General features: G+C 44.1%; 1 protein-coding gene across 3 annotated transcripts in view; it reads left to right on the top strand.

The window, feature by feature from the left end:
* The window catches only part of ATL2 (atlastin GTPase 2), a 109,888-nt gene that overhangs the window by 84,025 nt on the left and 11,258 nt on the right, over window positions 1-14,605 (top strand). For all 3 annotated transcript variants that reach the window (XM_088477372.1, XM_088477371.1, XM_088477373.1), the window contains exons 6-11: window positions 3,257-3,313; window positions 5,156-5,248; window positions 5,614-5,752; window positions 5,934-6,061; window positions 8,301-8,357; window positions 8,444-8,515. In XM_088477372.1, the coding sequence (XP_088333498.1) occupies window positions 3,257-3,313; window positions 5,156-5,248; window positions 5,614-5,752; window positions 5,934-6,061; window positions 8,301-8,357; window positions 8,444-8,515 (546 nt within the window). The remainder of the gene's footprint in view (window positions 1-3,256; window positions 3,314-5,155; window positions 5,249-5,613; window positions 5,753-5,933; window positions 6,062-8,300; window positions 8,358-8,443; window positions 8,516-14,605) is intronic.

Here is a 14,605-nt window from a genome sequence, read left to right as displayed (position 1 = left end):
AAAACCTGTTTGCTTCACCATTAGTAAAGTGGAAGTCCATTAACTTAAATCAATCATAACTTCGGTTTATGTGTTAATTTAGAAGAAGGCAAGGCAGAACAAAAGCCCAGTGAGGTAGATGTGTCCTAGCGGGTAAGACATTCCTTCCTACCTTTTTATAAATATCAGTGCTATAACTTCCCTGGATCAATCACCCCAATAATGCACAGTAATATAGCATGGGTGTCATTTCTTGTAAGAAAGGCATTAATCCATATTGAAAGCCAGTTAATTGTCCATCACCACTTCCATTGGTGGGGCATTCCATAGTCTGACTACACTTACAATGAAGAACCTTTTTCAATCCCAACAGATTTTTCTGTAATGTTCCACACTTTACAAAGTGAAATAAACACAACACGGGATATGTTTGGAGGGAAATGGGTGATGATTTTGTCTACTCCTCAATATGCGAACAGCTACCATAATAATACATCATAAAAGACAGGGTGTGGTGTGGACATGCAAATGGGAGGAGAGAAACTAGGAAAGGAATAATACTGGGCTGAAGGCAGATTTCCCTCCATTTCCTGAGGCTACCACCAAAGCGTGACATAGATGAGGGACGATATATTATGTAATCTGTTGTTTTTTTTAACACCTCCCATTAGGAGAGCCTTCAGCAGCTTCTCGTATTCATATACAAGACATGCTAGCTGTAACAAAGCTTTTGGCAATTTTTAATTTAGCTACTTAGAAGAAAGACCTACAGATGTGTTCTCATACACTGTGGCTCTAGGCTCGCCAAATAGCTCCTCTAGCCAGGGTCCATGCAACTTAGCCACGGCAGACATCTATTCTTTTTTTTTTTTTTCAATACTTGTCTTATCTGCATCTAAAATCTGCAAAAAGATAAAACGACCACTGGGGCTTGTGGTACTTGCACATCTGTGTGCAACTAAGTCGCAAATCTGTGTAAGAAAGAATTCGATATGAGCGTCTGCGGCTATTCCTGTCCCCTCCTTTCTTTATGCTGAATCTGCGACTATGTACATGGGTTATACCAATTCCTTTGCAACAATAGTTGCAACCGAGCTCCTCTGGTACATTGTAACTGGCGTTGTATGCAGCTATGATGCTACTTACCACAGTATTTGGTGAAATGTTAGCTAAGCTACAAGTGTCTGAGCTTTTCAGTTGCGCCAGGTGGTTCGCACCGTATGGTGTAAAGACACTCTGTACATGAGGACACATCCGTTAGCTTATATAGTACACGTTGGGATAGACTTATTCCTGAAGCTCTCCCTGGCAGGTTTAGCTGGATTACCTTGAGTTACTGAGTAAATAACGATGTTCATAAGACCCTGATAATCTCCTTACAGTAATTTAGGACAAGACCTCCAATCATAAGTCATCTGAAATGCTGGTTAAATTATGAAATTCATGGGGAGCTCCATATACTGAACCATCTCATAAGGGCCTTGTATTTGACCTTCAGGAGAGACACCTTAATAGATGTCCTGACAGTAATGCTCCAAATTATAGGCCGTTTGCCTACAGCTAATGGAGCATACACACGGTCATTTTTGTCAAATGAACGATTTTCGACTGCATTAAAATGAATGGAAATCGTCCAAGTCTGGCTGCAAACACATCAGATGTCAGATATCGTTATCTGACCATCGGGAACGCACATCGTTCAAATCGTTCATCTGACAGATCTGTCAGATTTTCCTTCAGATATGAACGACCGAATGATTTTTAAATCGTTATCGTTCAGATCTGAAGGAAAAATCTGACCGTGTGTATGCACCATAAATCAGTGCACAAGTCTCTTTCCCATCCACACTGCACACCGAAAAATGTTTATAAGGAACAGAGATATTGCTCCCCCCCATGAAGGATCAGAAGCAAATCATAGTCACAAGTAGTCATAGGCTCCCTTCTTCCACCACAAGCAATAAAGAACCTTTTCCTATACTGGATGAATGCTATACTAAATTGAGTTTACAATGATGGCAGTCTTAGTACAGGATAAGCATTGTTATAATTACAATGCTGACGGTAAAGAGGGTTAAGCAGTTTGTCCTGTGGTCTGTAAGAAGACTGCACATATGAAGCCAGAAATTACCAGGCTCCTGAAAGGTGGCATCTAGAAGTGAACAGGAAACGCAGCTTTCATGAGAGCTTAAGTGGCTAAAACTTTATACAATACCAATGTGACACCAGCCCCAGTAACTTGGCATACATGCCTGTTATAGTAACTTTCATCTTAATACGGCATGAACTCAAGAGGAGATTTGCCCGTATGTACAACACCATAATATTTTCAGGGTTCTTATAAGGGAAAGTGTTGGCAATAGCAATCGGTTATATTCTCTTTTTATTTTTTTCTTTATAAGTGCAGTTTAGAAAATGATAGCAGTCTGATTGCCGTGGGTGACATTACCATTTTCCTTTGCTCTCATTTACATAAATGTCCCCCAGTATATAATAAACTGTGGGGTGTCACTCCTTTACAGGCTGGCAGGGTTTTAACAGAAAAAAGTCAGTCTAAAAATGTATGGCTTAAACCAGTCAGGCTGGGATTTTATAGCATGGTAAGAATACTTCCAGGGTTTTCTGGGCAGCATGAAGGTCAAAGTAACAGAAAACAAAATATTCTGCGCCTTTGACTATCAACTAACAAAATGAACAGTGTACAGCACTAACAAATCCCACCCCATTGTAAAGGGAACCCATCCTCAGGCAAACCCTGGAGTCATCCAACTCCTTGCTCAGAGGACAGCATCCTGGGAGATATAGAGCTGCCCTCCCAGACTTTACCAGACACACACTGACAAATGGGGAGATGCACTAAGCCTTTGGAGAGTGATAAAGTACCAACCAATCAGCTCCTGTCATTTTTCAATACAGCCTGTAAAGTGACAGTTAGGAGCAGATTGGTACTTTATTAGTATCCACTTTATCGCTCTCCAATGCTTAGTGCATATCACTCTTTATCTTTTCCTTGCTTTATGGCTTTTGTATTTGCCATTATTAAACATGAATGATGTTACAAACAATGTATTGGAATCCGTCAGTTACAGTAGAGGAGTTGTAAAATGAGTGTGCCACATCAATTGAACACACTTTCCACATCAGATTGTGCTATAAATGTTTAATGAAAGACCAATGCTGATGTTACTGATACTCATTTCCTCAATCCCTTTGGGAAATTTGTACGTTTTGTATTCTCTATTTTGCTGACACATTTCTTAATGATCCGTTTTTCCAGCTTTTTACAGAATATGGACGTCTTGCAATGGAAGAAATCTACAATAAACCTTTTCAGGTGAATTAGTTGCATGCCATCCACACTTACTGTACTTATCGTGGTCATAGTTACCCTCTCCCTCTATCCCCTACCCCCATCCCCAGGAGCACCAAGGGATAGATACCTATTTTTTCCATACTGTACTTATTGCCTACACATAGGAGGCAGCCATTTTGTGGACTGAAGCAATATACTGTATATTAGAATGCAGACTGTAAACTCACTAGGAACTAATTCAACATGCGTCCCTCCAGCTGCTGTGGAATTACACATCCCAGCAAGCCTAACAGTTTTGCTATTAGGGCATTTTGGAATGTGTAGTTCCACAGGAGCTGGAGGGCCGCACATTGAATACACCTGAACTAGTGATATCACTGAGGCATGAGGGAGACAATACAATACAGTAGAGATATGCGTTCTCTGCGTAATGTCCCTCATCAGTACACTTTAAAAAATGACTCCACCCACAACTTAAAATGTAGTTTTGGATAGTATTCATCATAAGTTATGTATAAGATTATTAACAGTTTTGTTTATTCTTTCCAGCCAGAATAAATGCAGCTTGGCCGCCTGGAGCATCCTTAGGACGCTGCAGACAGTCATACCGCTGCTCTTACAGCTCCCGGAGCATCCTCAGGATGCTTCGGGCATTGCTGTAATCACCGACGATTGTGGCCCCGCACCCCGTAGGACATCACACGGAGGGGGGCGTGGTCTGCATAGGGCCTGCAAATAATGTTAGATAGATCTATCTATCAAAATGGCCCGCGGCCATAGAGGGTATTTTCTCTAGCAGCTCTGATTGTCCAGCACTGCACTCCTCTCACTTACAAAGTTGCATTTATCACGATTGTCCTTTATGACACCACAAGGAATCTGCAGTGCTTTATAGTTCAGAAACAAATCAAATACAAAAAGAAAAGAGTGCAAAAAACTTACAGTAAGGAACATTGCTTATAATGGGATACAAGCTATATAAGCAATGTTGCAAAAGTAGCTCCGTCTGAACCAGAAGGCAGTGGTGAGAGTGGCAATGAGGGAGCCGGTTTAGCTTATGTGAAATCTGTGTGTCCCTCCTTTTTGAATGCACATTAGGGATCAAGCTTGTATGCACAATGTAGTGAGATCATTGTTTTCGTTTCAGACTATGAACTGCTTATGTATGTATGTTAGTATAGTGTCTGAGGGGTTAGGTATGAAATCCAGGGTGTCGGGATACCGCTGGTCAGAATACCAACAGCCAGAATCCTGACACCCATAAACAACAACGGTAAGTGTTTTCCTAACCCCTAGCCTAACCTCTCACCCCCCAGTGCCTAAGCCTATCCTCCCCGCACCCTAAACCTAACACCCCCTCCCCTGTGCCTAACCATAGCCCTCCCCTTACTGCCTAACCCTAACCTCCCCCTAACACCCCGATACATACCTTCAGGATGCCGGCGGGCGAGATGCTGGTGCCGAGATTCTGACTTGTCGGGATTTCGGTGCCGGTATTTAGACTGTCAGCATCCCACACGCCGGGATGCCGAATACATCCCCCTCAGTGAGTCCTATGCTTGCAGCAAAATGCTCTGTGCTTTATGTGTGGAGCAGATTTTAGTGCTGTTGGCTGCTGTTTACTGTGAGTTATGCAAAACTTGTCCATAAGCTTTGGGCTCTTAGCAGTGCTTAATTACTGCATTTGGGCATATTAAGTATTATTGTAAAGGAAAAAGATGTAAAGAGTCGGTGTAACATGGAAAAATAATACTAATTAGGCAAATCGGAGGTGGTAACTTTTGTACTCATCTGTAGGAATATCTGCTTTGTAGGAGTGTATTTATCTTTTATAGATTTATAATGTATAATTTTTCATTACAGACCCTTATGTTTTTAATCAGAGACTGGAGCTATCCTTATGAGCACTCATATGGTTTAGAAGGTGGAAACTTGTTTTTGGAAAAGCGATTGCAGGTAGAGTTGTTTTATTAGCCAAATGAGCATGTTCTTTGTGTCTTGTGTTTTTTTAATTTTTGCTATCACATTTTCGCTAGAACAGTGATTATCCCCAAAGTGCATGTGTGTGTGGTGGTGGTGGTGGTTTTTATTTTTTTCTTGGGGGTGGGTAGATGATCTTTTTAGATACGCGGGTTTAAATCTGCTCTCATACAAAGCAAATCACATATATTGTTATTGGGAACCCAAAGGCAAGTAGAGCTATTTGAGACAATGCTCCAGAGAGTTGTTAATGAGACTTCCTGTAAAGTGATTCTCTAGTAGTCACATCTAGCGTTTAATTTCCCTTAAAACATTGCAGATCATTCCCCTTTGTCTGGCAGGTAAAACAGACCCAACACGAAGAGTTACAAAATGTCAGGAAACATATACACTCTTGTTTTACCAATATCGGCTGTTTCCTCTTGCCACATCCTGGGCTTAAAGTTGCAACCAATCCATATTTTGATGGCAAATTAATAGGTAAGTTTATTATGCCTCATTATTTAGGTGTTTTTCATAAAAAGCATAGTACTTAAACATTTGTTTCGAAGATTACAGGTAGCCATTCTTCGGATAGCTGGTGCATCTGCAATTAAATAGTACTTACAGTATCATCACATTTTAAACTCTAATTTTGAAATCATATCTCTCTCTATATAAGACATAGATGACGAGTTTAAAAAGGAACTTCAAAAGCTGGTCCCTTTACTACTTTCTCCGAAGTACTTGGTAGAAAAGGAAATTGGTGGCTCCAAGGTGACTTGTCGAGATCTCCTTGAGTATTTCAAGGTACGTGTCACCTGTGGGTATCATTCTGCAGAATACCTGTGTCATGTTTATACCAGGAAGCGTGGCAAAATACACAGCCCTTGCAAACAGATTATGTTCATGCAGTTGGGTAATGCAAAGGTTCAGCGCTGGGCATATTTTAAGCTGGGTACACACTGATGGATATATTGCTCGTTCCATTGAACGGGCATTATATGTGCAGTGCATCACTGGATGTGTACAGCGGACTGTCGAACCTGGCACATCGGGCAAACAAATTGGTAAATGTGTATACACTTACCATTCGTCAGGATGGCTGACTCGTCGACCTAGTGTGTACTCAGCCTAAAAAAAAATGAAATGGTATTTCTGAGGTTGTGCTGTACTTGGGATTCACTAGGTTCTGACGGCTGGAAAGATCCCCTGCCGTACTCTTAACACTCAGCCTAAATAACGCTGACCAAATGGGTGTGACTGGTGCTCTCCTGTGAACCAACCAATGATGCCATAGATAAGTACAGTAAGTAAAGTATTCATTTATAGTTTTTAATGGTGTCATTCATGTAAGGGCACTCCGATACAGGTGTGAGTGTTGCTGGAACTGCAGTGTTCTCCGGTATACAGTGGTGCTTGAAAGTTTGTGTACCCTTCAGAATTTTTTATATTTCTGCTGAAATTTGGCCTAAAACTTCCTCAAATTTTCACACAAGTCCTAAAAGTAGATAGAGAACCAAATCAAACAAATGAGACCAACAAAATTGCACGTGCTCATTTTTTTGTTGAGAAAATATCACATATGTTAGTGGCAAAAGTATGTGAACCTTTGCTTTCAGTATCTGGTATGACCCCCTTGTGCAGCAATAACTGCTTCTAAACGTTTCCGGTAATTGTTGATTAGTCCTGAACATTGCCTTGGAGGAAGTTTACCCCATTCCTCCATACAAAACAGCTTCAACTCTGTTATGTTGGTGGGTTTCCTCCCATGAACTACTCGCTTTAGGTTCTTCCACAACATTTTGTTTGGATTAAGGTCAGGACTTTGACTTGGCCATTCCAAAACTTTAAATTTGTTCTTTTTTAACCATTCTTTGGTCGAATGACTTGTGTGCTTGTCTTGCTGAATGACCCACATTCTCTTGAGATGCAGCTCATGGACAGATGTCCTGAAATTTTTCTTAAGAATGTTCTGGTGTAATTAAGAGTCCCGTCAATGACGGCAAGTCATCCTGGGGCAGATGCAGCAACACAAATCCAAACCATGATACAACCACCACCACTGTGTTTCTCACATGGTATGAGGTTTTTATGCTGGAATGCATTGTTCTCCTGTCTCCAAAAATAACACTTCTCATTTAAACCAAAAAGCTCTAGTTTGGACTCCTCTGTCCACAAAACATTGTTCCACTAGTCTTTTGGCTTGTCCAGGTGATCTTTAGCAAACCTGCACATGGGCAGCAATGTTCTTTTTGGAGAGCAGTGGCTTTCTCCTTGCAATCCTGCCATGCACACCATTGTTGTTCAGTGTCCTCCTGATGGTGGACTCATGAACCTTAACACTAGCTAATGTGAGAAAGGCCTTCAGTTACTTAGAGGTTACCTTGGGTTCCTTTGTGACCTTGCAAACTATTAGATGCCTTGCTCTTGGCTTGATCTTTGTTGGTCGACCAACCACTCCTGGGGAGGGTAGTAATGGTCAGGTATTTCCTCCATTTGTATACAATCTGACTGTTGATTGGTGGAGTCCAAACTCTTTAGAGATTTTGTAACCTTTTCTAGCCTGATGAGCATCAGCAACTCTTTTTCTGAGGTCCACAGAAATCTTTTTGTTCGTGGCATGATACACTTCCACAAACGTGTTGTGAACATCAGACTTTGATAGCTCCCTGTTCTTTTAAAAATATAGGTTGTCCACTCATACCTGATTGTCATCCCATATATTGAAAATAACTGACTCTAATTTCACCTTCAAAATATCTGCTATGCCTAAAGGTTCACATACTTTTGTCACTCACAGATATGAGATATTGGATCATTTTCCTAAAAAAAAAAAAAAAGTGCATGTCTAATTTTATTTCTCTCAGTTTGATTTGGTTCTCTATCTGCTTTTAGCACTTGTGTGAAAATCTGTGGTAGTTTTAGGCCAAATTTCAGCAGATATATAGAGGATTCTGAAGGGTTCTCAAACTTTCAAGCGCCACTGTAATTTTCCATTTCCTACAGCTTGCAATTTTTCATGCTGTTCATTTTATTTCTGTGGTAGGCATACATCAAAATCTATCAAGGAGAAGAGCTTCCCCATCCCAAATCCATGCTTCAGGTATTTCTGAAAACCGCATTACTTTTGCCAAATCAGACGGTCTTATTTGCAAATTACTAATCTAGAGCTTTTATTTTTTCCTGTAGGCAACAGCAGAGGCAAATAACCTGGCAGCAGTTGCTGGCGCCAAGGACACATACAGCAAATGTATGGAACAGGTGAGTTGTCTTCTAAACCTGAATAGTTGCTTCATTGTACGGTTCAGTCTTTCAAACTTGAATACGCCAAATGCTCATTCCATATACGGTGTGTGTGTATGTATATATGTGTGTGTGTGTGTGTTTTCTGAAATGCAAAGGTCCATTGACTGACTATTTACGTAAACCTGTGCTTAACTCTACATGGTATGCTCCATGTGAATAGCTGTAACTATAAACAGGTGATTGTCCAGTGCTTTCTGACAGCATACATTACTGCATGCAGGAATGTTCTGACAGCATACATTACTGCACGCAGGAATGTTCTGACGGCATACATTACTGCACGCAGGACCGTTCTGACGGCATACATTACTGCACGCAGGACCGTTCTGACGGCATATATTACTGCACGCAGGACCGTTCTGACAGCTTACATTACTGCACGCAGGACCGTTCTGACAGCATACATTACTGCACGCAGGACCGTTCTGACAGCATACATTACTGCACGCAGGAATGTTCTGACAGCATACATTACTGCATGCAGGAATGTTCTGACCGCATACATTACTGCCAAAAGAGATGAATGATCCGCACAAGAAAGAATTAACATGTTCAGTGGTACAATACATATTCCACACTCAGAAAAGTAACCAAATCATCAATAGTTTGTATTTTGTGCTTCATGGAATATGAAACATGCATAGCAAAGTAAATGAAGCATTCTGTTTGGGTATTCTTATGGTATTAATTGTGTTAATATCTTTAAAATTTAACTTTTTTTTTTTTATTATTCCCTTAAAATTCAAATGCTGTGAAATGTATTGAATTGTACGAATAAGGACTGGGCCCTGAAGTACACCTGCAGCCTTTATTTATTTTTATTTTACGTTGTCCTAGTCTATAACCTGAATAACTATGCAAATTAGGAGTAAAATTAGGAGTAAATGACAGTGCAGGCAGGCGTATTATCATACCGTTGGAATGGGGTTGTACCAGGAGCAGACTGACTTACAGAACAGAAATCAGTATTTCTCTTTCATCCACTAGGGGACACTGGAGGTGCTTACGCTGGGGTATAGAGGCGTGGATAGCTGGAGCCAGCACTTTAAATAATTTAGAAGTGTGAAGCTCCTCCCCCTCTATGCCCCATCAGCCCTCAGTTTAGAAAATGTGCCTCATGGAGCTGGTCACAATCTGCTGTGATCCAGCAGCACATATATGTTTATTATTTTCTTTTATTTAGGTTTATTTATTTTGTACACCTTTTACACTATATTAGGTACCCTTCGCCACCTCTCTAAAGGTGGGGTCCGGGTACCTGGCGCCCTGTTCTTAGTAGAACAGGAAGGAGTGCACAGTGCTTATCGCCACAGCACAGCTAGAAGAGTGTGCTGCATGCTGTGAGAGCCTCCGGGGAGCGCAGTGAGTTTTGCTGTGCATTCCCTGCTCCGACCTGCACCCCCCCGGCGCACGTCGCCTGCCGCCCGCCCGCTCGCCGCCCAGTGTGTACATAGCGCTGCTGCGCTGCTTCAGACGGGGGCATACAAGAGAACAGCCGGATAGGCTGTAATCAGTCCCTGCTTGCTGCTAAGGTCTGCAGAGGGACTGAGGGGGCCTGCATTGCGGGGCTGAACTCCAACCTGCACCCCCCCTGGCGCACGTCGCCTGCCGCCCGCCCGTTCGCCGCCCAGTCTGTACATTGCGCTGCTTCACTCGGGGGCATACAAGAATCAGCTGTAATCAGTCCCTGCTTGCCGCTAAGGGCTGCATTGCGGGGCTGAACTCTCCAGGACTCCGCTGAGTCTGTCCTGCACAATGAGCTCCTCCGTTAGACGGGGGCAGCCATTTCAGACTGCAGACAGACTTTATAAGGCGGGGGGCGGAGCTACCCAGCGCAGTCTCTCTCACACTGCATAGGCACAGAGCTATTACAAACAGCGTGCCTGCCATATTTTGCAAAACTTAATGCTTGCATTCTCTCCCTCCTGAAGGCAGAGTGCAGCTGCATGGCTACAAAAGGCTGGACTCCTGCACAACTATTAGCCCTACATCCCTGGTACAGAAGGCTGTGAAGAAGTGCAGGGAGTCTAATCTGTGGGGGGAGAGTGGGGTGTATCTCCTCCTCTGTGTCCCAGACCAGCCTTATGTTTTCAGTGTGTCCTTCTGAGTGACTGTGTGTATCAATGTCAAGCAGAACAAAGGCTTCTCAAAAGCTGTTTGTCTGTTCTAAGTGTAACTGGCATGCCGCTGGGTCCACGTTATGTGACGCTTGTATAACAATGGATCCATCTATGGCTGTTACTAACTCACCTCTATGGGCCGCTGACATGGTAGGAGTTATGACGGACTTAACGTCACAGTTAGCTGAGACACACAGCTCTCAATATTGGTGATCAGTACACGCATATCTGCGTCTACTATTTCCTCTCTGGGTGGCTGGGTTAACCAGATCTCTAGACACCATGGTACAGGTTATGGGTACAGCGGTGTCTGTACCCTCCAATTCACACCATTAACGGGAGTTAGAGTCCGCCTCTCCCGGGGTGGAATCTCTAATTTTGCCAGTTAGTTATATCCTCAATTTACCTAAGGATATAATTACTGCGTCCCAAAGTATGAATTAGTTCATGTACACGGCTGTTTTTCCGTTGTCACAGCAGCTTTCTGTGACCTGGAAACAGCCGACTAAGTGGTTCAGAATTCCACGTCTGTTTCTGGCTAGCTATCTTTTTCCATCGTCTATGTTGGAAAAGTGGGAAACGTCTCTTCATGTAGATGCGTCAATCTCCCATCTCTAAGAGAACAGCACTTCTAGTACAGGAGCTACTGTACTAAATGACTATAATGCAGTGGAAGCTCAACATAGACTTACCCTTGTTACCGCCTGGGTTAACAGGGCTGTGGTTTGCCGGGCTGACCAGTTGATACAGGTTTGGACCCAAGTCCTTCCAGAGCAGAATTACGTCTACTAGCACACATACGTGTGTCTGCAGTTTACCTGGGAGAAGCCTCTAGGGACAAGCTTGCGCGCTTGGCAAGCAGATGCAGAATCCAAGCGTGCAGCGGAGTGTTCACCATTCATTGGTGACTTTATTTTTGGCCCGAAAATTGGACACGGGGGGGGGGGTGTGTGTGTGTGTGTGTGTAAGTATTCTTTCCTCCCGTCTACTGCTCCATCTCCCAGAAGATCTTACACTGGACCTTGATTTCATTTCTTTCGTGCGCCAAATTCCTTTTGTGGTAGAGCCAGAGGTGCTCCCACGCAAGCAAGAAGCGGTAGAGGTCGCCCACACACACTGTTGCTTGTCGACAGGACCCTAAACCAGCTGAGAAACTGGTGGCATGACTGACTTCCGTTCCACCTGGGGTCCCCTGCGGTGGGAGCCCGCTTGCAGAAATTTCAACAAGTTCGGAACCAGACCTCTTTAGAACCGTGGAGACTAATTTCCCTGGAGTACCAAATAGACTTCGAGGTCCCCCCTCCACCTCAGTTCTTCACTATGAGTCTGCCAGTATCTGCAGACAAGAGGGTTCTACAGGAGGCAATCCAGTCTCTAATAGTATCATCTGTGTTAGGTCTGGAGCATCAACGAGGTATGGGATTTACTCAAACCTGTTTGTAGTGCTCAAACCGGATGGTTCGGTCAGACACATCTTAAACCTCAAGTCCTTGATTCTGTATCTGAAGATGTATTGTTTCAAAAATAGTCATAGCGAGCTTGGAACCAGGGGAGTTCCTACTATCCTGGATATCAAGGATGCCTATCTCCATGTTCCCATTTGGGAACCACACCAGGCCTTTCTGCGCTTTGCCATATTGAAGGATCATTATCAGTTTCGGGCATTGCCGTTCGGGTTATCATCGGCTCCCTGCATCTTCACCAGATGCATGTCAGTCATGATCGCCCTCCTTCGGTCATCAGGAGTGAATATAACCCCTTATTTGGACGACCTGTTACTCAAGGCTCCATCGGTATCTCTTCTATCACATCATGGCTTACTGACATATCACACTCTAATCCAACACGGTTGGATAATCAACTTCAACAAGCCGAATCTCAATACGTTCCAGAAACTTCTGTTTCTGGGCATGATATTGGATACAGAATCACAGAGGATTTTTTCTTCTAACAGACAAGACCAGGGATATCCGGTTGTTAGTTTAGTTGGTCCTCAGACCAAAGAAGGTGTCAATGCTTCTTTGTCCGCGTCTCTTGGGGATGATGGTAGCTGCTTTCGAGGCACTACAGTTTGGCCGGTTCCACTCCAGGGTGTTTCAGCTGGACCTGCTAGCACAGGGATCAGGGTCCCATCTGCTTCTACATCGACAGATCCGTCTGAGCCCGGTTACCAGAGTGGCCCTTCTTTGGTGGACACAATCTGTTAGCTGGCAGAAGATTCGGAGTGTGGGACTGGATCATCGTAACAACGGATGCCAGCCTTCGAGGATGGGGAGCAATAGTCCTCGATTATCACTTTCAGGGTCGATGGTCCCTTCTAGAACAGAAGTGGCCCATAAAGGTGTTGGACCTCAGAGCGATTTACAATGCTCTGATAAAGGCAACAGAGTTTCTAAAGGCTCGTCCGGTAAGAGTTCAGTCCGACAACACAACGGCCTTCGCTTGCATCGATTGCCAAGGAGGGACTCTGAGTCGCATGGCTATGCGAGAAGTAACTCTGATCCTCCGGTGGGCCGAGAACCAGTAATCCTGTCGGCGTTATTCATCCCGGGTCTGGACAACTGGGATGCAGATTACCTAAATCGACAGGATATCCATACCGGGGAATGGAAGCTTCATCCAGATGTGTTCAACACGCTGATACGTTGATGGGGATGTCCTCAGGTGGACCTCATGGCGTCACAATTGAATAGTCAGCTTCCAGTATACGTGTCAAGAACTTGAGATCCGCGGGCGGAAGCAGTAGATGCTCTGACAAGTCCGTGGGTCTACGACTTCGTTTACCTTTTTTCCTCCGATTCCGCTTCTTCCTCTTCTTCTAAAAAGGATAAAACAAGAGTCAGCCTCTGTAATTCTCGTGGCTCTGAACTGGCCTCGGAGAAGTTGGTTCTCGGACCTTCGGTTCCTATTGTCAGATGATCTGTGGCCCCTTTCCCTGCGCCCAGAGCTTGTACAGCAGGGCCCTTTCATACACCCCAACTTAGTGCAGCTGCGTTTAACGGAGTGGCTCTTGAAACCGGTATCCTAAAACGCAAAGAAATCCCAGACACTGTTGTTCCCACCATGCTACGCACCAGGAAGCCAATTTCGCCTGTGATGATCATCGCATCTGGCGTGTTTATATCTCATGGTGTTCCGGTCGGAGTCTTCCGTCTAGGACTTTTCGTTTGTCGCGGTTTCGGTTTTTCCTTCAGACGGGTCTGGATTCTGGCCTTTGACTGGCAACCTTAAAGGTGCAGGTTTTCTGCCTTTCCATTTTCTTTCAAAGGAATTGGCCCTCATTCCTGAGGTGCAGACGTTTCTTCAAGGGGTCTTACGAGTGCAGCCTCCTTTTGTACCTCCAATAGCTCCCTGGGACCTAAACTTAGTGCTTCTGTTTCTTCAGTCGCCCAGGTTTGAACCTTTTGGAGGAGGTTGATCTTAAGTACCTGTCTGGGAAGACTGTACTCCTCCTGGTTCTCGCTTCAGCTTGTAGAGTTTCGGTATTGGGTGCTTTGTCCTTTAAGCCACCTTACCTTGTGTTTCATGCTGATAGGGCGGAGCTCCGTACGGTAGCAGCTTTCCTTCACAAAGTTGTGTCGGCTTTCCATATCTATCAGCCTATTGTGGTACCATCGTTGGTGGAGGGCTCTGGTGGTTCTTCTACCTTGCATGTGGTTAGGTCTCTCCTCATCTATATTGCCAGGACAGCGTCCATCCGTAAGTCTGGGTTGCCTTTTGTCCTCAATGATGCTCTTCGGAGGGGTTGGCCAGCGTCTAAGCAGACTTTGGCAGGTTGGATCCGGCTGACTATTCATCAGGCTTATGTTAGTGCCGACCGTCGGCCTCCTTCGTCCATTTCGGCTCATTCCACACGTTCTGTGGGTGCGTCATGGGCGGCCGGTAGAGGAGCCTTCACGTCACAATTGTGCCATGCGGCCACTTG

The sequence above is a fragment of the Taudactylus pleione genome, unplaced genomic scaffold (assembly GCF_031769625.1).
Source record: "Taudactylus pleione unplaced genomic scaffold, aTauple2 ptg000201l, whole genome shotgun sequence".
Taxonomy (NCBI): domain Eukaryota; kingdom Metazoa; phylum Chordata; class Amphibia; order Anura; family Myobatrachidae; genus Taudactylus; species Taudactylus pleione.
The sequence above is the reverse complement of the archived record's forward strand: the minus strand, read 5'-3'. Positions and strand labels throughout refer to the sequence as shown.